Source organism: Labrus mixtus, chromosome 2, assembly GCF_963584025.1.
Source record: "Labrus mixtus chromosome 2, fLabMix1.1, whole genome shotgun sequence".
NCBI classification, from domain to species: domain Eukaryota; kingdom Metazoa; phylum Chordata; class Actinopteri; order Labriformes; family Labridae; genus Labrus; species Labrus mixtus.
This window is the reverse complement of record NC_083613.1, coordinates 29,182,504-29,207,524: the sequence shown is the minus strand read 5'-3', so window position 1 is coordinate 29,207,524 and position 25,021 is coordinate 29,182,504. Positions and strand designations below refer to the sequence as shown.

The following is a 25,021-nucleotide window of genomic DNA, read 5'->3' as shown; positions in this document are numbered from 1 at the left end:
CATACCAATTATTTTTCTTCTGTCTCCTCTTGTTACTTGTTTGCTGTGCACTCATGAAGGTTCACATTGCAATAATTTTGTGTATTCCCAAAATATAAAATTGAGACACCTACTCTTCCTGACTCTGTAGAAAGGTTGTATAGTCAATGTTAAGTGGAAACTTTAACCATCAAATAAGATGGTCAAATAAGTCTTTTTTTTGCACGTTCCTATTGTTCCTATTGTTGAATCTAGAAACATTCCCAGGCCTTAAGGGGTATATTATCCTTCCTGTGCATGCTTGGTCTATCTCCTTCCAGTTTGATGTCTCCTGAAAACTTCCAAAGAGAGGTTCCCAAGAGACATCCTGAAGAGATGTTAGAACCACAAACTTGCTCCAGCCACTGTCCCAGACCTCCACATGACGTTTAAGAGGCAAGTCAGCAAAGACAGACCACCAGTGTCTTCAGCATCTCAGAGCTAATGTCAACTGGCTCCTTGCCACTGAGGAGCTTCTTGTCTGTCTGAGCAACCTGTGCAAAGGGTCAAAGTAAGTTTAAGACTGGATCTGTGTTGGTTGGGTTCAAGGGACTTAAAGTGTTCCTTGTACCACTCTATGATACATCACCCTTCTTTCTCCTTCTCAGATAGGTCACCAGAACTTCCTTAAGGCTGAACAAAAGTCCTTCTCCATAGTGTTCCTCAACTCTTCCCTTGCCCAGGTTTTTGATTCTGCAACCACTCCTGCCCCTCTCCAGGAGTTTCTTCTCAGATAAACTCAAATCTGAAATTTAATTCTAAAGTTGATTTAGCTTTTTATTGCAATATTCTATGATTAACTGTTTGATCGATATATCTGACTTTGGTGCCCAAGTTGACTGGTCATTGAAAAGCTGATGTGTGCTGCTCCATCTACAGACATTAAAAAGTAAAATAAGCAATACATGCATCACTGTCTTTAATGAAAAGTCAGAAACAAATGGAGGTTATATATTCTTTTATTTTTTATTTTATAAATCGGTTTCTATTTAGAAATGTGAAAACGCTAAATTTGTCATTGGAGAGTGGTATTAAATCAGAAAAAGTTGAAGAAACAAGAAACATACAATCCCTGTATAATGCCTCAGACACAATTTCAAGTCTCCACTGGATTTAAATTAGGATTACAGTTGTCTCCTCTTGTGTTGTGTTTTTTGGATGTCAGTGCAAGTATCAGTCTGAGTGGGCTAAAGTCTAAATTATACAATCCACATCCTAACACTCCAGGGAAAACAAAAGCATATATAAATAGGAACATAATCAGATCTCTCTCTCTCACTCTCTCTTTCTCTCCCTCCCTCCCTCCCTCCCTCCCACACACACATTCACTCTCTCATACACACACACACACAAGGATCGGGCAGCAACCACCAGGCAGCAGCGATCCGTACAGGGACCATGGAGCAGCAAGACAGAGCTCAGACTGGAGACACGTACAAGTTTGTGAAAGAGAAAACTGGGAGCAGATTAACTGAGAAAGCGTTTTTCTATTAATGGAAAAGGAGGAAGAAAAGAAGAGAGGACGGTGCCAACTGAGAACAGCTTCCTATGAGGATGAAACCAATGGTAGTGTTCAAGTGATTCAGTCTGCAGTAACACCTGGGTGAGTGATTATATCGTCATATTCTCTTTTTGTGTTTGTCTGTTTTCATCACATGGGATATTTAAAAACCCAACTAATAATCCATAACAGGATTTATTGAATTTTGTATTGATTAAATTTAAGTTACTTTGAACTTTAAATCTGAAAAAGCCCAAAAAGTTTTGCAGAGGTTTTCTACCCATGTTCTGCCTACTTCACTAAATACTCAGAAACAAAACAATCAATCCTTAAAACGTTCATGTGGCTGAGTAAGTCGACTGTAAAAAAAAAGTGTGCAGAGTGTAAACAGATAGGGGAAAAAATTTTAAAGGCCAAAATCATTTTCAAGGTTAGGGTAGTTTTCAGCTCCCCCCCCCCCCCCCCCCCCACCATGCCCCACCATGCCCCACCCCTCTCCACTCCCAGCTGTCGATTATTCCTGCAGGCTTCAGATTGATTTTCAGCACTGGACAGCTCCTGTGGCCTCAATGAAACCAACACACGTCACAGCTGGTGCTTAGTTTGCAAACTGCCCCGTCATAACTTCTGCTCGCACTGCGTGAGCCATTGATTGGCATTTAAAACTTCCTACTGCAGTGATGCATGTGCAAAGATGGAAACTTCACTTTGAGCTGCGTGGTTTTCAACATACATGTGAGACACATTTCTGGCCTAACAATCACACACGGTCAGGGTGGAGGCGCTGCTCTGTCGGCCATTTCAAAGGAGACAAACGCACGTTTATTTTTATTTTTGTGACGTGCGTATTAAATATAACTTCCATAAAATCACTAACATCAGATTATTGAAGATGACATCTCGAAGAAAAAAGTGTTTATCTGCTTTGTTGTTCATTTTTTACAGTTATTTGTTGGGGTTTTTAAGGACTCCAGTCAGAAGTTATTACATGTGCATTGTTTTTGTTCAGTATCTTCAAAATTGGAATATTAAAGTCAATCATCATGCAAAATATTTTTATAGTATGTAATCTGTTTATTTTAACATTTTTGGAGAAAAATTTAAATCACTATTTAGTTAAAAAATATTATATCATATAATAATCTGATGTTTTTTTTATATGAAAGGAAGTTGCCTTAAAAATAAAAAGTTAATTGAATTAAAACTAAAATATTTTTCCCTGAAATGTGGCTGTAGTAGAAGTACAAAGTAGACACCAGTGGAAGTAAGGTTGAAGCACAGAGCTTCAGACTTTAGTGAAATTCAAAACCTTCGTTTCACCTTTTTTTTGCACACGGTTAGGTCAGTGTCGTTTTGATGATTCGTCGGTGTGTGTGGTTGAGAGTGTGTGTGTGTGTGTGCGTGCGTGTGTGTGTGTAGGGGGAAATAAGGTCTTCTCAAAATAAATTCACACTAACTGACAATGCACAAAAATCCCTTTTTTTTTTTGCTCATCTGTAGGACGGGGCAGCTTGTGGACCAGCAGCTGTCCTGAGAAACATAAAGGCCCTTTTTTTAAATGTCTCCTTCAATGTGTTGTACAAAGAAACAGAAAAATGAAAGATGAAGACATAAAACAAACACCTCCAAACAGCAGAGCATGACCAATCGCAACTCTCTCACAAATTTGCACACCGTCTTTCGCCTTTGTAAAATGTGAATTTTTTTTTTTTTTGAGATTATAGATTGTTCTTGGTCACGCCTATGACATGTACTTCTCCCCGTTTTGTAAATAGCATTAAGCGTTGTAGTAACATTCTCTGACGTAATAATCTCGTCATCCTAATCTGTATCCATTCTGACACCATTTCAAACGGGATGACCCAATACCTCCAAATCCCATACTTTACAAATTATTGAGCTATATTTTTTATTTCTCTTTGAATTTTCTTAGTATCTTTCTTTTTTTTGTGGATTGTTTTATTTTCTTTATTTCTGTCTTATCCCCCTCCCTCCCCTTCTCCTATCATCAGATCTCAGATTACACATAAGGACTTAAGCCAGGTCACACAGCAAATACCATCCACCTTTGGTATTGTTTGGATTTGGAGATTAAGGGATGAAGTAATCTGCTATTTGATAAGGGCTTCCTCCATCCTCTCCTTTGTATTGGATTATACCATACGTCAGTATATTTCGTCTGACGTATTCAAAGAAGAGCATGAGTGCTCGTCTTAGGGTCTCACACTGTGTCACCAGAGGAATCTTTATTTGTGGCTGATCTGCAGATCTGCCTCTCGTGCTTAAACCATCACCACATACACATCACTGCAAATCATCCCCAAAGAAAGTGCTGAGAGGTTCCTATGGAGACGGCTAAAACTGTATCTACGATCAACCATTAATTACTGCCACTCTCGCCCATGGGGATCTTTGTTATCTGAGAAAGAAAAATGTTTCAGCAAGGCATAAACTGATTACAGTTGGAGGCAAACAGATTTACATTCATGAGCATTTGTAAAACAAAACAATCTAACTTTAGCTCCAGGCTACGTAGATGTAAACATAGCATGAATCAAGTGTGGTTAATGAGTCCTTGATGGGTCACAGATAAGAAAACAAACAACATTAAAGCTTTAACATGGATGCTGTTTAGCATCTGAGTGCAACACATGACAGATTTGTAGTTGATGTTTTAGCTTTCCATCTCAAAGTTCTGCATGTGACAGACGTTTATGAAGCTATAAAAGAGAGTTTGCCTGGTTTGACTTCTACCTGACACTCTTCAACACCTTCTGGTCTATGTGGGTCTGAAAGCCAAACTATAGTAAGTGGACATTGAGTGTAGCTAAACATACAGGAAGGAACTATGTGGCCTGCTTTATTTTGTTTTGTTTTTTGTATATAAAATTATGTAACTGTACAGCACATTACTATTATACAGTGTTATCAGATATTTTCCCTATTTTCGCCAGGCTGGTAGACAAAAAGAGAGTTCATTCAACACCTCCCAAACAGTGCAACAGAAACTGAACCTATTCAGCTGAGCACAGCTTTGTGTAATGTCCTCACCAGCTGTACGCAGGTGGCTGCTATGAAGAGATTTTGAAGTTTTATTTGTGTGAAAATCAACTAAGATGATTTTAATTTATTTATTTTTTTTTTTTTTTAGTAATAACACGGCGCACTTTCTTTTATCCCCCAATACAATGGAATGAATTATACAATCATTTACAACGTTGTGGAACAACACAGACAAAATACTCCTTTGATTACAGCCTTGAGAAATTGCCAATTTATTTTTAGTTTGCCATTTTAATTAGACTTTCATTCTGTTTTCCGATTGTCCTCTTTACTGGTAACAATAAAAAGATAAAAATCAAACTAATTTTGTGAATATTGCTGATGAAACAGGCTGAGTTAGAGTAGCAGGTAAAATAAGCTTCAACCAGAATACATTTAAGCAAGTCAATTTTATTAACCCTCCTTTCCTTGTCCCAGCACAACTTATTTTAAACATACACAAGAATTTATGAGGTATATATCCATTGATTCAACAGATTTTTTTCTTTCTGGCCTGTGCAAAAGAACAGGAGGCTTTTTTAGTGTATCAAATGATCGGCTTGAAATCGATACTAACATTAAGGCTTGGAAGAAAATACAATACCAACATGTCAAACAACAAACAAGCGTTCTTATGAAAGCATGCTCAACAGTTTCAGTTGATACAGACAAACATGTGAACTGTGTGTTGTGTGGTTCTGCTCGCACACACACACACACACACACACACACACACACACACACACACACACACACGGTGCTGCTGGCACTGACGTCGTGCTGACCTGAGTGGCCCGGCGTATTGGCTGCCGTCTTCAAAGACTCTGTGAGAAAAAATGTTGTGTTCCACGTAGAGGACTCTTTCCTCCAGCTGTGGAAGTCATTGAGCTGACGTAATCATCTGCCCTTTTGGGATTATCCCATCCAAATCGCTCCTCATCCAGCCAATCAGCAGCCAGTTCGTAACATCTGTCCTTGGTGTAACAGGAAGAAAAAAAAGAGTCTGGAAGGATGACACACACACACACACACACACACACGAGGGTAGCACACATTACATGACATCAAATCTCATCAAATCTGTACGTGTGTGTTTGTGTGCAGCTGTGTTTCTATGTGCTTGTGTTTGTTGTTGTTGTGACAGCGATATTGAACAAAGACTTTTAAAAAGCACTTGTCTGAAATGTCCCCCAAGACGCAGCCCTTTAAACTGATTTGACCGCCAAAGTGATTCACTCAGAATAACACACAGAGCGCTGGTGCCATTTTGCCTTGCGTGTGGTTGTCTTCTATCGGTTATGCAACCCGGTGCTTTTTGGTTCTCCTGTTCCCCCGGCGTGCTGACATAATAAGCCACGCACCCTCCAACCTTGTCATCAGGCCAAACAGCAGATCAATTGTTCCTCTAACAGTAGATTACCACTGATTCATCTCTTTTTTAGACCTGTGTCCCTTCCACTGCCTGTCTGGTTTTCCACCCCTGGTTGGCCTGAAGGTCCCTAAGGCTAACCACTAGCAAGGCCCCGATCAATGAGCTTGCGTTACACAAAACTGTCTGGTCTGCCCCGTGCATTAGAGCAGGGCTAAAATTTGCAGAGAGATTTTTGATTATTCGGACTTTTCACCAGGCAGGCGTCATAGCTCTATTGGATCGCATTATCCTGTCAGTCAGTTAACAACTATTATCCACACTAATATATCTACAACTTTCTGATAATGGCTATTGATTTCTTTCATAGATACTCATGGTCTACAAAGGACACATCGGTTTTTATCCCAGGCTTTTCCTCTATTCTGAAACCATGAACTTTTTTAATTTTTAGGGAGATTTCCCAACAATTACTGAATGAGCTGTGAAATCTAGTTCCTGCCCCCCCTCAGGGTGAACTCTAATACACAGAAACCCTCCTAGGGATGGGTTCACTATGAACACTATGATGCTTGCACTGGATGGCTGTTTCTTCTATGTATACTATATCTGTCACCAACAAAAAAAAACATAACAAATATAAAATAATAACTGTGATGATTCTTCAACAGTCTATCTGATGCCAGAAAAAGGACAAAGTTTTAATTTTGGTTAATGAACAAACACATATAAAAGCAATGACATTCCCATCAACCTCAGCTGTGCTTGGTTTACATTTATTGACAAATGTTAGCGTGCACACATTCAACAAAGTTGTTTTTTAAAAGATTTATTTTTGGGCTTTTTTATGCGCTATTAAACAAAGCTAACCATAATAAACACTGCCTGCCACTTTAGTGTTAGCATGCTGAGATCGACAATGTGAACATGTTAGCATGCTGATATCGACAATGTGAACATGTTAGCATGCTTACATCGTCAATGTGAACATGTTAGCATGATGACATCGTCAATGTGAACATGTTAGCATGCTGAGATCGACAATATGAACATGTTAGCACCCTGACGTTGTAAATGTGAACATGTTAGCATGCTGACATCGTCAATGTGAACACGTTAGCATGCTGACCTCGACAATGTGAACATGTTAGCATGCTCACATCGTCAATGTGAACACGTTAGCATGCTGACCTCGACAGTGTGAACATGTTAGCATGCTCACATCGTCAATGTGAACACGTTAGCATGCTGACATTGACAATGTGAACATGTTAGCATGCTGACATCGACAATGTGAACACGTTAGCATGCTGACATCGTCAATGTGAACATGTTAGCATGCTGACATCGTCAATGTGAACATGTTAGCATGCTGAGATCGACAATGTGAACATGTTAGCATGCTCACATCGTCAATGTCAACAGAGAGATTTAGCAACTGAGAGAATTCCTTTGAAAGCTCACTCAAGTCAGTGGGAAATTAGGATACAACTTGACATGTTGACAGACTTGATGATATCTTGTGCAGAAACATGGCAGCAAACGTAGAGGTTAGCTTGTTGGTCAAAACTTAATTTGTATATTGCAGAACAATTTTTGGCATATTTTATTTTTTTAAAGGTAGAAGGTTTTTATTCTTCCACAAAAGTGACAGAAATGCTAATGGATACCCTTTAAGTTGCTTATGACTCCCAAAAATAGGAACTCAAAGCATCAGAGGTTTATCAGCTCGTAGATTATTTAGTGGGTCTAAAAATGAACCAGATGTTCTTACACTTTGTTTTCTTTTAAATATGGTATACCATCAGTCGTGATAAGTGAAGAAATATCCCCTTTGCTCTCCTTGTTTGCAGAAAATGTATCATACGGAGGCAGCGCTGCTAACAAACACAAGACAGACCTGAGCTCCTACTGCCTCCCTGTCCAGCTACAGTACTTTAATGGTTGGAACTGCCCGCCCCAACCTACATTACTGCCCTCGCAGACACAGCCTGATGATCACCGGTGCCATGGGAGCGGTGCGAGTCAACAGGTAAGAGAGGTTGAATAATAAAAACTATGCCAATGGTTACAACGGCTTTATTGGAGGAATGAAAAAGGGACGCTTGGGTTTTTTAGGATACTTTGAACTTCTGACTACCCATGAGTAGCAGCTGAATCTCCATTACATGAAAATATATCTAAAGTCTTTAATCATCCTCTATTCCTTAATAGAACAGTTGTTAGCCCTTTTTAAAAAAAAATAATTTGGGTTGCCAGCATGTGAAAAATGAACACTGTCCATGAGAGCTGTCAAATAGATCATTTAACATTTTACCTTCTGGAAAATGGCTGCAGGGCATCTGGATGACAACTCATCTATTATTTACATTTTCATTTGCAGACTTATTAAAATATCTAAAAAAAAAAAAAGAATGATATATTGCCATTTACTTTTTATTTAAAAGACCTAAAGACTTTTGTGGGACTCCCTTGACTTTAAGTGCCATTAAAAAGTTAAATTATTTAAAAACACAAAATAAACACATCATTTTCCATCTGTTTAGTCTTTTCAAGTGTTGAATCACATCCAATTAAATAACCCCTCAACCCCTCCCCCACACATCAAGTATCCAATCGCATCTTAACAATCCAAGTACCAACATTAAAATAATCACTTGCACGTTCAACTAACAAGCTCACAGCGTCCTTTTGTCATCATTACGTAACGACATAGGTTGCTCATGGGTTGTCAGGTTACATCTCTTTAAAAATGCCGTGTATTTTGTCTCTCAATATTACCCAACTATATGAAAACAAATCCTTGTGGTCCTTGGAATTAATGCTAATGTTAGCACCATTTGCTGGTTATTAGCCAATGCCATTGAGAAGATGTTGTTTATTTTGCCAGTGACACAGGCTTTGACAGAAGTGGCTATATTCATTAAAGGTCCCATATTATGCTTTTTCTGGTTTTATATGCCCTTTAGTGTGTTTTCCAAGTGTCCTGTGCATGTTTAGGCACATCTATGTGCAAAAATTCAAAGTCCGCGGAAACGCGGCTTCTCCTACGTCCTCCTGTTAGCTGTAGCATTAGCCGCATGTAACGCTCGTTTCTAGCCCCCCTCGATACAAATTTGTCAGTGAGGCGTCATTGTCAGTGTGAGATCACTGATCTAAGCCCGTTGGCTCGTTGTGGCAAGCCCTGCAGCTCATGTTGAAATTTCCGAGAAGCGTGCTGAGCAACTGACCAATAACGACAGAGCGGATCGGCAGACCAATCAGAGCAGACTTGGCCCGCGTTGGGTCTAACAGTGTGGGCTCAGCAGAGTGTAGCTGACGGACTCAGAGCGGAGAGGGAGCAAGGAGGAGCAGTACATGAAAACAGACACTTTTTTCTGACTTTAGTTATTGTGAACGTACAAAAGTAGGAACATAGATTAAATATAAGAACCCAAAAAAGGGCGTAATATGGGCTCTTTAAGCAGCCTTTTAATAAACGTTGATTCTGCTGGACTAATTATCTCCTCCATCTGTTCTTGCAGATACAGCATCGTTTCCACAGATGAAGATGCCCTCAAGATCTCCAGCCTGGGCCTCCACAATGGCCACAGTCCTCTGGCTCAGCAGACACTGTCGGGGGCCTGCATGCGGGATGAAGAAGATGGTGAAGAGTGTCCAGGAAGTGACGAGACAAGAGGGGCTTTGTCTCTGAGGGTGACCAATGAGCCCATCATGCACAAAAGTTGCCGTAATTCTCCATCGTATCGTCTGGGCCTGGATCTAAGCGTCGGCCGCCTGCGCAGCCGCTTTGTGAAAAAGAACGGTCAGTGCAATGTGGTATTCAACAACATGGAGGATAAGCAACGACGATACCTGGCTGACATTTTCACCACCTGTGTGGACATTCGCTGGCGCTACCTGCTGCTCATTTTCACCACTACCTTCCTCCTCTCTTGGCTGTTGTTTGGGATCATCTTCTGGGGAGTGGCGCTCGCGCATGGTGACTTTAACATTCGTATTCCCGTGAAGGAAGGCGATCCCCGAAGCAGCGCGGATGAAGAAAAAGACGAATGGCGGCCGTGTATTCTCCACATCCAGGGTTTCATTGGCGCGTTCCTCTTTTCCATAGAGACCCAGACTACCATTGGATATGGTTTCCGGTGTGTCACAGAAGAGTGCCCCATTGCTGTGGCGACCGTGGTCGTCCAGTCCATTGTGGGCTGCATTATCGACTCATTTATGATCGGCACCATCATGGCAAAGATGGTGCGACCAAAGAAACGGGCGCAGACCTTGTTGTTCTCGCATCACGCTGTCATCGCCCTTCGGGACGGTAAGCTCTGCCTGATGTGGCGCCTGGGGAACATGCGCAAGAGCCACATCGTCGAAGCTCATGTTCGCGCTCAGCTCATTAAGCCACATGTGACAGCAGAGGGCGAGTACCTCCCTATGGAGCAAACAGACATTGATGTAGGCTACGACGACGGGCTGGATCGACTGTTTCTGGTATCGCCGCTGGTGGTGGTTCACGAGATCAACAAGAACAGTCCACTGTATAACTTGAGTCGCAAAGACCTGCAGAAGGAGGAATTTGAGATCGTGGTCATTCTGGAAGGGATGGTGGAGGCCACGGCTATGACCACTCAGGCCCGTAGCTCATACTTGGCCAAGGAAATCCTGTGGGGTCACCGCTTTGAGCCTGTGGTCTTTGAGAAGGGTGATCGCTACCATGTGGACTATTCACGCTTTCATAAGACCTACGAAGTGCCATCTACACCTCACTGCAGTGCCAGGGAACTGAGCCAGATGAAAGGTCGAGGAGGGGGGGAGTCATCATCCTCAAGTTCAAGTTATTCCCAGTCTCCGTCACCATTCGCCCCGAGGGCAGCCCGCCACCTACTGGGCCCTCACTCCCCCAGCGCTTTCTGCTACGAGAACGAGGTGGCGCTGTGCTGTGGGGATGACGAGGACGAGGGGGACATAAAAGAGGAGGCGACCAGTATGATTGTAAGAAGTGACAGAGAGGTAAAGATGAGAGAGGACATTCACTTGGGTTTCAAAGAGACGTTTGTAAAGGAACAGACGGTGGAGATGCTTTGTGTTCTGGACTCAGAGAATCAGATCAGCCTTGACAGACTACAGCCCACCCTCCCTTTATACATCAGCAGAGAGTCAGGAGTTTAATCAATGGTAATGGTTGCCCTTCCATTTGTTTCCTCTCTTTGTCAGCGTGCATCCAACCAAAGTATTGAGCTAATGTAAAACACAAAGATGGAGGACACAATTCAAACCGTAAATCTTGTGGGAAAGAAGGATGTGTCTGCAGGACTACTGCTCGTATATCCATGACTTGCACAGATTTCAAATATGGTGCACATTCAGTTGTATCATCAGCATCCAGACAACGCACAGCTCATCATCTTCTAAATGGCGACCATTTTTTTTTCTCTCGCAAATCACAAGGTATCTTGCAAAGAGGTATCTTGTTTGATTGTGTTATTTAATATGACAGTGTGATCCTATGTTAATTCAAGCTTTTTGTTCTTGGGTTTCATTCAGTTTTTGTAAATATGCTTTGTTTTGATTTTAAAATGATTATGCGTCATACACAGGTAACTGTTAAAAGGAAATACATCTATTTATTATAAAGGAAACATGACCAAATGCTCAACTTAAACACACTCATTCTCTCTGTGTAAAAAATAAATTATTTCTGTATTTTGATCATCTGTCTTCCTTGCCTGATTTGTGTTACTTTTCATATTAAATAATAAACTAAAAACATCTTTTTCAAGGTTTATTTTTGGGCTTTTTATGCCTTTATTTTAGATAGGATAGTGGATAGAGACAGAAATCAGGGAGAGAGAGAGAGAGAGAGTGTGGGGAATGACTTGCTGGAAAGGAGCCAAAAGTTGGATTTTGGCGGGGCCGCCCGCTTGGTGGACTAAAGCCTCCACACATGGAACGCACGCACTGACCACTCGGCTACTGGCGCCCCATAAATTAAACATAAAACAGAATGAAAACAGTTTGACATATATGTACGGATTATGAACAAGCACTTTATTCTTCTTTTATCAGTGAATACGAACACTTTGGAACAGTTTGTTGTTTTGTATGAATAAAGAACTCAATAAATAACATGTCAACGCTGTCATGGTCTTATTTGAGTCTCGATTGCATATTTTCTCAATGGTCTAACTACCATCTGTTTCTTATTAGACAAGATCACAACAACCTAAAGTGCCTTGACATTTGACAAAGCATGTATGCCTTTATTTTCTCCATAAGAAGCACGTCTGGATTACAAAGCAAGTCCATAGATATAACATCATCGCTCTAATTCATGCAGCACTGTTAACCATATATATGTTTGCAGAACTACAGCACTGACATAAGCCTTTAGCGTCTGCTGTACTTTGTAGTAGTATCCGAACATGCTACACCAGTGGCCCTGCCTTGGAGGGGGAAGGATGTTTCGCACCAGTGACCTGAGTAAAATGGTAACCACCCTTGGTAAGGGCGAAGTTGAAGTTTTTGAAATAACACAGAGAGTGTGAAAATTCATATTCAAACACAGGAATCAATAACAAGTATTGACCCTTTCTATATCCACTAATCACATCTACTTCAATAACTAACATAAAAAGGATCTGAAATAATCTTTTGATTCATGGGTAAAAAAATTTACTTTAAAAAGTAACATAACAGAGAGGCAACGTTGAAATCCTTTAAGCGTATTTCTTTGAGGACTTAAAGGTAAAATTGATGTTGAAAGTCAAAATATAAAGTTTTAATAAAATAAAATATGTAACATCGAAATACAAGAAACTACCTGCCACTAGGGGCTTGAATCCTTCTCGGGAACTCTCACAACATTTCACTGTCAAGATTAAGATAAGATAAGATATTTTTATTGTGACAGTACAAGAACAACGACATACTGTTGGAGCGAGCCTGAAGATGCCTGACATAGAGAGCTCTGAGCCGCAGCGTCTGTGCGCGCTGACATCTTGTTCAGGAATAATTTGAGAAAACGGCAGACAAAACATACAGTGAGATTATTTACTTGGATGTGAGATACTGATTTACTAATAAGAATTTAGAAGGCCTTTCTGACCTTTTTTTTTAACTTTTTAATCTCCTGGGCCGCAATCCAGTCCAGTTGGTGGCAGTAATGCACCTCTGAGCTGTAACCACCAATAACCTACACAATAACAAGGAAGACGAAAACTTGGGTGGCAAATTTGAATCAATCCGTGGATCTTTATGGATGTTATATGTTTGGATTAAATCTTTTCCTGGATTTGGATCATGGGGACCCACGCTGATTCAGCAGGACCGTTTTTGTTGGAATACTATGATGACCAGTTTGGTAAGTAAAATGGTAAGTCTAAAGACAGTAGATACTTGTGTTTCTTTTCCAGTAGGCTTAACAGATGCTTAGATTGTGGCTGCTGTAGGGATTGTATCTCGAAATGATTTCCATGGTACTCGGAATCATGTGAATCTTAGCTTTCTAGCGATGTATGGCATGGCATGTGCAATATTTATAAGCAGCAGCTGTATAGTTACGTGTAATATCTAATCACACTTCCGGCCCGCGGTCGGGACAGCGGATATTTAACAGTTAATCAGCTGTTTTATTCCCAGCTGCTCTGTGACGTCATTTAGCTGATACTAAAGCTAACATACTCTTGTTATTGAGCCATCAGTGGTACTTGCACTCCCCCATAGGTTTCATATTTTATTTATTTGCACAGTATTTCAGTGAATGTTTTCCAACACAATAACACCATAGCCAAATTATTTGATATTTGTCTGAATATATATACACTCTCCATGAACAAACAAACAGGAGCAGGAAGAAGAAAACGTATAAAACCTGCTCCTTTCTCAATAATAACATAAGTTACCACAGAATCAGATGGCTAACCTGTTCATGATTACTCTTTTCTGTCACAAATCAAATTTAACATTACATCGTGAACCATTCAGTTTAAAGCTATCTTAATGTCAGACCCACCCTTATGGGACTTTACTTTATTAAACTCTGAGTCAAGCAAACAGTACAAACTGTTTTCTATTTTATGAATAACCTACAAGCTATTTGTCAGGCAGTCTTGATAGTTGTTTATCTTAATACCAACAAAAACAGACAGGGCTGAACAAGAAATCTAACTTTATATAGAACTTTCTATCTCTTATGAAGAGATGTGATTTCACATTTGTTGAGATACTGATCCAGTGATAGCCTCATTATCATTAAAAACACATAATATTAGAATCTTTATAACCCAGTCCGGCAGAATGAGAGAAAGAAAACAAACAGACAAAGTCCAGTGCGACCTCAGGTTCAGATTCAGATTACGATGATGGATTTGGTCGAGTAAATCTGTTCAAACTTTATCCAAAAAAAAAAGACCAATCAAGCTGAAATAGATTATGAGTGTTGTTCTTTTAATAAATAACACAAACTTCTGTCCTTTTTTCAGTCATTAATATTTATTTCTCTCACATTTCAATCCCTGACACATGAATCAAGGGGTGACAGAAATGTTTGACCTGCAACAAAAGACTAAATCAAACTATCTGCCAAAGAACTGTCCAAATCTCTAAAGCCAAAGTTCTCATTGGTAGACATTTTTATGACTTAGTGTTGGTTTATTAGAAGATAATCTTCCAATGAACCTTTGTGCGAGGCAGCCATCGACAACATATTACACAAAAGATAATGGAGCTGATCTCGACACTGTGCTGAGTCGTCCTATTAGAAACTTGGATGTAGCATGGGCCAAACAATAACTTTTTTCCAACCAGGAGCTCTTAAACCGGTTAATCCACCGTGGAAACAAGGACAGACTAAACAACCCCAATCTGGGGCGCCATGTTGCCCTAGCGGTTAGTTCGCGTGCCCCGTGTACAGGTTCATCTCTGACCTGCGGCCTCATTCCTGCATGTCATTCCTGGCTCTTTCTCTCGCCCTGTATTCTGACTCTATCTGAATAAAGGCATTAAAATAGACCCAACGATAAAAACAAATATCACTTGTAAATGACATAAATACAATATTACAGTCTGGTTTGGTCTCTGGTTAATCATCCCAGAGAATAAAAGGCCGATAAAAATAAATAAAAAGACAAATGAGCGTTAGGTCACTCAGGCAAACTCTGACCCAGTGATAGTCAATTTAAGACTTTAAGAGGAATAAGAGGCTCAGTGCAAAATGGAGACTGACGTATAACAAACTTCAGAAGTCCTGAAGTCCATCAGAGCACCAAGTGTTTCTGCCTGTTGTTCAAGCTCCCTCATGTGGTTGAACGGTGACATTGCATTGAGCCACAGTGCTGCTGTTGTCCACTAACATATATTATTTTAACGTTGATGCAAATGTTGGTCTTCATCATAAGATACACGTATCACTTTATTATAATACAATATTTAATAATATATAAAAACTATTTTTAAAAATGTATGTCTACCTTGTATTTAACCCAGCTGTAGCATGGCTGCAATATGATAGAAACTGATGGTATTTCAATAATTGTGAAGTTTCTTTGCTCATTGGACAACTAGTCCAAGTTCGTATAAGAAGGTCAAAAACTCTTTTATGGACTTTATGGACTCTTTTACACACAGTTTGGGAAAGTATACCTTTCTTTTTCTTATTATCTTCCTGAAACCACAATGTGACCATACACTTTTTTTTTCATCAAAAAAAAAGAACGGTAACCCTGAACGTAAGCCAAAGAGGTATTCAATGACGAGTTAAAAAAAAGTTTAAGAATAAAATGACATAGACATACACGACCACTGAGATGGGGTGAACACTTAAAAGACAAGACTTTTTATAATGTTTTAATAATTGAGAGTAAAAAAAAAAAAAAGATTTGATTTGATTTGATTTGATTTTTTTTTTTTTACTTGTATTCACCAAAAAGGTGCATACACACAATACTCTATATAACGTCCTTTTTAGCATCTTTCTCTTTGTCTAATTATTGTAAAGTGAACTGTGATGAAATACAGTTGACTTGAATTAAATCATTTCGCAGACAAACTTAAAAAAGCAAACGTAACCTTTAATCCCCTTTGGAGAAATAAGGTTGCCATAGTAAGAAGCACAGCAGAGGCAGCAGATTGCTTCAACAAGCAGCAACCCCCGGTGAAGCCAATGCAGTTCCTCGAGTGTCCACTTGAGGCTGGCTGCAAAAGCCCAGGAAAGCCCCCCCGACCCAGTGTTTACTTCTTGTTGACAGCAGAAATAAACATATTTACAGCCTCGTTCAAACACCTTCTTTGTTCAGACCAGCTCATTTCTTTATTTGTGCAGAGTCAGAGGATGATTTTTTTCTATAACTCATCTTTTTTGTATTATTAGGAATACGAGTTGCTCATACGTTTGCATAATAAGGGGCGTGGTTGAGTTTACCGACAGGTGGTATGTTGTAGTTGTTTGCCAGGAAGCTTAAAGCCCACCTCTCTGCCTGTTGTTAGATTGATTGAAAGTGAAGTTGAGAGAGCATTTCCAAGATTCGTCTGCCATGGTTCAGCTTTGAACACCTCTCCGTAAACCAGTGGGTGACGTCACTGACACTACGTCCATATTTTATACACTGAAGGCAAAGCCATGCCCCCACACAGGAAGGATCAAACCTTGGCCTGTTTTGCTGTGAAGTAAAGATACTAACCTCTGAGCCACTGATCCTCATTAACATGATTGATAATAGGTGTGATGTCATGCTCTAATTCCCCCTGCTGCTTTTTTTATTGCCGTCTTTACAATCCTCACAAGACCGAGCAAGGAGAAAACGTATTGGTCAGATCACTTTGAATGATAGGTAAACCCCTCACTCATCTTTTTCTCCACTAATCAAATCAACCGATCTTCTCTCGTCCTCTCTAACCATCAATTTCCCCTCTGTGCTATCTCTCTCTCTCTCCTCCTGCTGTCATCTCGTCTCGCGCTCGTTTCTGATGCTGGTTAATTAACCGCACCGTTACACCCCCCTGTCATCAGCGCCGGTGAGGGAGAGCAGCTGGGTGACCTCTGTGACTTCTGTTAAAGATGCTAATGGCCGACTAGGATCGGGCCTAATAAGGTGGTGTGTGTTCATCCCCATGTAGGTTAAGTGTGTGAGTGTGTGCGTGTGCTTTCATGTGTGTGACACCCTGTACATCTGGGTGCCCTTTCTGGCCTCACTGGCTGTTTGCGGCCTCGGGCTGTGCAACCAGAGTGCTGGTGACAGTGTGTGCGCTCGGCAGGGGACAGCATTTAGACGCTGGGAGCTGTGGCCGGGGGATCTCTGGCTGCATAATGAGCTGTTGTGTGTTGTGGAGCCGTGAAGCAGCTCGCAGCGAATTGGACAGAGGAGCATTGTTAGCTGCTCAACCACAGCTCGGCTTCAGCGGAGGAGGCCTGACAGAAGCAGGCTGGGAAGCACCACAGGGCAAACATCTTCTGGGTGCTTCTGTCTGATTCCCCAGTCTGTCTGACCTTTTTTTTTTTTTAATTTACGTCAGTCCTGCAACTCTGTCACGGGCTGTCAGCGGCATTTTTGGTTTGCTTTCAAAAGCAAAAAATACAAATAAGTTTTAAGATTTATACCAGTTTGGATGTATACAATTAAATCCTGCATTTCATGGCAATGCTGTTAATGTAAACAAAAACATACAACACTAAAAATGACAACATCATTTGACATAATAAAGATATTAAGCTATTTCGGAAAACACTTGTGTTTGCTTTAAGGAAGAATGTGCGACTTTTTTGATCCTGTAGATGTTGCCCTTGACACCTTGTGCACCAGCACTAAACCAAAACAAAGTGCTGTTTGGCGACACCTCCGCTGTCCTGAAGCCTCCGCTCTCCTCCAGCACCTCCAGTCAAGAGTCAACAAATTCTTTTTACAATTAGACAAAGCATGTTAAAAAAAATTGAGCTTCAGGGGCTTCTTTGTGGTTGGGTTTTGTTTCCTTCAGTCAGAGCCATGGCAGTTTTGACATAATTTCATTGACATATTTGTGTTGCCTGAATTTTTTTGAGTTTTAAGAATTTCACGAGCTTCGTGAGTTTTATTTTTGCTTGAATTCTGATGATGTTTGGTTCTTTGTTCTTTGGATTCTTTCCCTGTTGGGGTTTTTGCTGTGTGTCTCTTCCGTGGGTTGCTCTGTTGTTGTTGTTGTTGTTTGGGTTTCTTATGTTTGTTGTTATGTTTGCCTCTGCACAAATGTCAAAGCACTTCCAAAAATAAACCCCTGTTTTTTCAAAAGTGCGATACAAATGAAGTCATTATTATCATATTTATGCTAAGCTAACCAAAATGGCTGCTTGCGGTAGTTTACATTGAGAGTGGCATCGGTGGTCACAGCTAGGTTTTCAAGCTTTTCCAAACAGTCAAACAAAAGATGAGCTTGGTGTTTTGACCTTGGTTCAGTCTTGAAGCAGGAGGCCTCCAGTGTCCATTTGTAACAGACAGACAATTTCTGGTTCTCTTACTTCCAGTGATTGTTGCATATTGCTGAATTGTAATTGTGTGTGTGTGTGTGAAGTAATTACCAAACAGTCGATCTGAGACCAGGTGGTCTTCTAAAACCCGAAGAACCAAATTCAAATCTCAAATGAAATTCAAATCTAGCATGCCAGTCGGAAATCTCCTTGTGTTTTAAACGTGACCCCACATGAGCCCGCCACACAGTCGAATGCATTATGCAGGGTTTGATTCTGATTATTAATGCCCTCCGCTTGTCCGTCTGCTCACCAGCCTGTCTGTCTGGTCTGAGTTTCTGAGAACACCTGTCTGTGCTCCTCTCGGCACGTCTGCATGTTTGATATGCAGGTGATTCTTCTGTTTATCTGCTATTTACAAGACATACACGTGACATACATTCATTTTCAATGGTAGCAAACTTGGGTTTCCCATGTTTGTCTGGTGCTCCAAAAACTAAAAACTGACAGAAATCAGAAAATGTGATTGAATGAATGCCATAAATCTCAATGTTTCTCGCTCTCTGCTCCGTAACATCCCATCCATCTTTCTGTCCTGCTGCCTTTTATCTCTCTCTCTCTTGCTCCGACAACAACAGACTCTTTCATGTGGACATCTTTTCCTCAGCGGCCTCGGGCTCTCTCTCTCCCTCTTTTCTCTTTCCTTCACACAGGCTAATTAAATGTTCAGAGGAGAACTCATGATTGGGACGTCTGCGCTACTTTCTCTCTGTGCCTGGTTTACCCTCGTAGAACCTGTATCGGTTCGACTCGTCGGCTCTTGTAAAACTTTAATGTTGCTTTAATAATCAGGACACCATTTTTGTTTTCATTAAACATATCTCTTTATTTGGGGTCAGGCAAATTTAATAACCAACATTTGAATTAGTTGTTGCATGCACAGGAGATAGAAAAGGACAAGGATCAATCACAACAAAAGTTAATTTGATAAACTAAAAACTTAAATAATAGGTTCAGTACATTTTCTATTGTTTTTTCTATAACAAGCAGGTGAGTTAGGAGGTGATGCCTGCTCCTGTTAGACCATCTATCAGTTGGAAAACTTCTGTTAAAATTCATGAACCCTCTCAGTAATTCATTTGAAATTAAACAACAAAACAAATTCCAAACATTCTCCAGTTGCAGCTTCTCAAATGAGACAGTCAGATGTTCTTTTTAAGATATTTATAAACAAGTCATTGGGAGATACCACTTTGGATTCTGGGAGTTTTTTTTAAGCAGCATCACTTTTGTCCAATGAGTCAAAAACAAAATCAGTAGATGAATTTGTACTTAGAAGGATTCAGGTGTTCTATTTAAGGTCTTTCAATGAAGCTGTCAACAGATTTCCATTTGCAAAATTAACACTTGTGCTTAATTGCTCAGTCGAGCGATGACTGAAGACCTTGGAGTTCATCAAGGCTCAATCCTAAGATCCTCATTATTTTATATTTCTGTCTGTTTCATCGTTGAAATGAAGAAGCACAGTATGAAGGGACACAAACAATCATTTAAGGAAATTATGAGAAAGCAATACCAAGCCTTGACAAATATATATAACCAGATAAAAACAGAATATTATGATTAGCCAAACACTGAAACCCCATTTTTTAAATTGAAAATGGCAAAAAGTCAACATGTCAAATGTTTAAACTCAGCAACACCTTTCCAACGAGTTTCTCTTTTTATACCTAATAATGTGACTAACCTGTTGCCAGTTAACTTTATTATCTATGATGTATGATCCATCAGGCGTTCTTTTGAAGCTTCACAACTTTTCCAGTCTTTTTTGCCAGTCTTTCAACTTTTTTGTAACGTGTTGCAGGCATCTAACTCAAAATGGGCGTATGATTTCTTCTTTTAAAACAATGACATTTCTCAGTTTCATCATTTCATATGTTGTATGTGGTTTTCATTTTTTTTTTTTTTTTAATATTCACATTCTTCATGTCCCAACTTTTTAAGAATTAGGTTGTTCAAATATCACAGATCAACAATTATGACAACACATTTCACATCAATACAGATAAATAAGTACAAGTATGACTTTCTTATATTAAATCCATCGGAATAAAACAGTATTAGTTCACTCATATTCTGAAAAATGTTTGGAGGAAACATTTACAACAGCTGATTTAATCTTTGCATCACTGCAGAGAAGAATCTAAAGTGTAGCTAACAGCCGACATATATGCATGACTAAACAGCGTGCTGGCATGTATGACTGAGGGGCAAAAAACCGTCAGAGAGTCACTAAATGAATGCCACCATTGTGCATGTCACCATCATCCCCATCTTCATCACCATCACACTCTGACTCTCCACATCCTCCTGCATCTGAGTCACAAATATCAGGCCGGTATTTAACTCAGGCCTTCTCACACAAACACACACGTGTCCTGCTTTACGTTTTCTCTCCGTGTGATTCCGATCTCTCGTCTTCATCAGAACTACAAGTCCTTTCTTAAATGTCTGTCTTTATCTGTGTGTTTTCTCTTCCTCCATTTGGAGCTGGAGCTGTGGAGGAGAGATGCGGACACAGCAAACCTCCCAACAATAGGCCATTCATGATGCCCCTGCAATGCAATGATGATCCTGCTCTACCCTCCACCACTCCTCCCCCCCCCCCCCCCCTCCCCTCTCCAGCCTGCACCAGCCTCCACAGCTGCACAGGAATGTGGTCCAACAAGTTACCCCACCCTCCCTCCCTCCCAACCTCCCTCCCAACCTCCTTCTGCCTCCACCACCATTGCTATCACTGCCACCACCTCACCAGTGCTGCCGCCATCGCAACCGAAGCCCCCCTCTCCCCCAAATAAAAGAGACGGAGAAGGCAAGAAACTATAGAGGGGGGAAACTGTGCAGACCAAGAGCACAAAGAGAGGATTCATGGCTGCTTACATACACTCCCCGAGAAAAAAGACCAGGACCCATTTAAGGGTGGTGCAGCTGCACTAATTTACTGGGTGAAAATGGGAGAAAGAGGGAGTGGCAGAGGTCAGATAGCAGAATCATTTTTTATTCATCCCCATGCATGGCGTGTCACCGTCATCATCAACACTGACAGAGTTGGCCTGATGGATAAATGCAGGGATGAGCCCAGTAAACACCTGCAGCCTTTGGGGTGAATAAGTCAACACTTTGTGTGTAATTTCCAAAATAAAAGTCAGACTTTGAGCTGCTTCCTGTGCTCTTCAAATCATTTGACAATACGAGCTGTTAGAAGTCGCATCAAGCCCTGATTTTTTTAGAACATTTTAATCTACTTAAAAATATCAATGTAGTTGGTTAGTTTCTTTCCCCCGACGTGTTATGCACCAAAAGCGGTGTCCAGCCTGTATGGGCTTACAAGACACTGAAAAACAAAGCAGGAAAAGAAGCACATTGAGACAGAAAAATACATCCCTGCACACGTTTCCCCTCTGTTGGATCGATTAAGGCTTATTGTGTCATATCTATTATCTTGTCTTATCTTATTGTATCTTATTGTAGCTTATCGTATCTCATGTTAAACTTAGAACACATTCAAACTTCAGCACTTGTCAAGTGTTCTATAATCTTCATAAATCAGACATAAAATGTCATTCTGCATTGTTGGGAGGCCTTAACACAAATTGAGCGAGCTGAAACTCTTTGTATGTAAACATCTTCATCAGACATAAAAAAAAAAAAAAGAAGAAAATCTGAAAAAAAAATCTTAGAATGTGATACAAAAGACAACTTAACCAAAGGTTTGTTTCATTTCCACTTCACCCAGAGGACATTTTGGATCTTCCTCTGGGACTGAGAGGAAACGACCTGTTCCCGACACCAGAGGAAGAATACCACATCGCCATTGTGCACAGACAGACCTCTGTGCTCAACTCAAGAGTGAAAAGTCTTCAGATCAGAATATATGTTCTTCATTTCAAAACTTCTCGTGACCATTTGTGTTCATGACTTAATTTGACTGACAAGTTCTCCAACCCAACTGTGATTACTTGAAGAATCTCAATAGATGTGTTGAGTAGGTGGTCTGCTATCAGGCATTATCAAAATATACAGAATTTCCCCCTGGGATTAATAAAGTATTTCTGATTCTGATTCTGAAAATAGACTCTTAATTAGCCATTAGGACGTAAATTATCGGCCTTAAAGAATGGTGGAAGGAAATTGAATTAATTTACTCAACTATTTCAAGAGTATTTTGATTGGGTTTTTCCCCTTTTTTTGCTAATTTATCTTTTTTCTTAATGTCCCGTGCCCTCTTGCATGGTATGTTTGTGTTTGTTTTCGCTCTCTCACGTCAATCGGATTCCCCCACGAGGGTCGATAAAGATTTGATACAGAAGCTTCTGCTCTGTTAAATCTCAAAATACGGCCAGTACTTGTCTATATCTCTACATATTTTCATATTACAGTTGATCATATCACCTATATAATATTTATCCAAATGTGGTGGATTTCAATTAGATGTTCATTTATTTAATTTAAGATATTAATTGACTTCCATGATGCTTTTTTCAACTATTTGAAACTCACTTTGAACGCTGAAAACAAAGCTTGCTTTTTGAACTCAAGAATAGTGGACTTTTAAGAGTCGAGGGATGCCAGACAACATATCGTCATCTTAAACAATGATGCATTGCTTTGGATAAAACCTTTACAAGTAGATTTTAAAGAACTTAAAATGAACACAGAGTCTGACAAAAAGTATAGCAGCAAAGCACTGAAGGAGACATGCTGCGAAATGAGTCCTTACGCCTAAGAAACTTTTGACTTGAATTTACGACTTTACTTGTAAAAGACTAAATTCACACTGTGGTACAACTACTTTTACTTTCCTAAAAACTCTGAGTCCTCTGGAGGAGGACTTATTCTTAATGAGTGGTAACATTACTTTGTGAAAGCCTGAGTCAAAATATTAGAGTCACATGAGGCTCGCTTTTATTGATAGTCCAGTGTCAGAGCTGGAATTCCCCGGTCAAAAAGCACTGACCTCAACTGTTTTACGCACAGACCCTGAGAGGAAATGGCCTTCATGAATTAAGTATGGTGATTTTCACAAACCTAGACATCAGAAGCTTGAGAAAAGTGCAGATAAACTCATCTTAAACAGCCTCTTTTATTCTGAAAAGGGCGTTTTGGGAAGAAATCTGGAACTCCAAAAGAAGAAAACATGCTTGATACATTGAATCTCTCCATTTCTGAATTATAATTTTAGATCCTTTTGTGGAGTTCGTCATCATTGGGAACAAATGACGCCATTCATTTCAGGCCCAATGTGCCCATTGACATGGGAATGAATGCTTTCCACCAATTATACATGAGTTTAATGCAGAATGTGACCCAGCATGTGAATATTTGACCGCTGTGCATGCTTCTCTTATCTGCATCCCTCTCACATTATCTGCATCTCTCTGTTTTTCTCTGACTTTGGCCTTTTTCTCTCCATCCGTCCAATTTCATGAATTTCCCCTGGGAGTTATTCAAGTGTAAAGGCCAAAGCAAGAGAACGTGTCCTCTCTGTGATCGCCTCATTTTTCTGTCTGAAAAACATCTGAAACAAAATCAGAAATAATTTCACCTTCTTAACTTAATTTCATCCTGATCCCACGTGGAGAAAAAAAAAAAAGAAGTATGGCCGTGACTAAAGTGTGCACCTGAAGGCTGACTCTTTGAACCCTCTTTTGACCTCCCTGCCGATCATGAGACCTGGTCCTGCCATCCTCTCCCCGCTCTCTCCCGCAGGAGCTGCAGGAAACCGTCTCTTGTGACCCAGCGGTCTGTGTAGTTATGGAGAGGCCCATTACTGCAGTCACATGGCAGGTTAGCACAGGGACGGAGACAACCATGTGAGCTCTATTTAACAAGATACAGCTTTCCCCGGAGGCCGATGAATGTCTCACACAGGACACAGAAAATGTCTCAAAACGCATGGTTGCTTTTGTTTCCTCGGTGTTAGATTCAGTCATATAGAGACATTAAGACTCAGGTTGAAGCAGTGCACAGGTGTTTTGTCTTGGCTTAGGTTTAAGGGTGAACAGGTGAAAGATCCACAGGTTGTTCCATTTCTTACTAAACGTCAAATGAAGGAGAAACTATGAGCTTCAATTACTGAATACCAGGATATGACTTCTAACATGTCATATTTTTTACAGGCTACATCTTTAAACACGTTTTGAATAATTAACAAAATCACAGATCATGAATAAGTAGATAAATACCTGTCCAATTGTCAAAATCTAATTTAAAATCCAGATGATATACACTCAGAGTGCTGGAGATAGAAATGTAAAGGTTATACATAATCTTCAATTATTTAAAGTTTCTATTGAAGTAGTTGTGGGTTCTCGTTTCATTAAGGCTAAATCTGTTGCTGACAGCCACTTTCTCTTACTGGAGAGTTTACATTTTGCAGTTCAGCATTATTCCAAACATTAGCAACAAATATTCTGAGAAGTTTAAAGAACATGTCATTATAACTACAAGAAAATCGTCTGAAATATAAATATTTTAAAGGCAGCGCAGCTTCATTTCCAGACTGTTTTCTCATCAGAAGATCAAATGACCTGCAGGCAGTTTTGACAATATAATCAAGAAAACCACATTTCTAAAAAATAACATCTTGTTTTCGTTCCTC

General features: G+C 40.1%; 1 protein-coding gene across 1 annotated transcript; it reads left to right on the top strand.

The window, feature by feature from the left end:
• The first annotated feature begins 1,374 nt into the window (after positions 1 to 1,374).
• On the top strand, positions 1,375 to 12,041 carry LOC132991867 (ATP-sensitive inward rectifier potassium channel 12-like). Its single transcript, XM_061060814.1, has 3 exons — positions 1,375 to 1,621; positions 7,784 to 7,962; positions 9,455 to 12,041. Exons 2-3 carry the CDS (start codon positions 7,871 to 7,873, stop codon positions 11,094 to 11,096), a joined length of 1,734 nt encoding a protein of 577 aa, XP_060916797.1. The 5' UTR covers positions 1,375 to 1,621; positions 7,784 to 7,870; the 3' UTR covers positions 11,097 to 12,041.
• Positions 12,042 to 25,021: the final 12,980 nt, after the last annotated feature.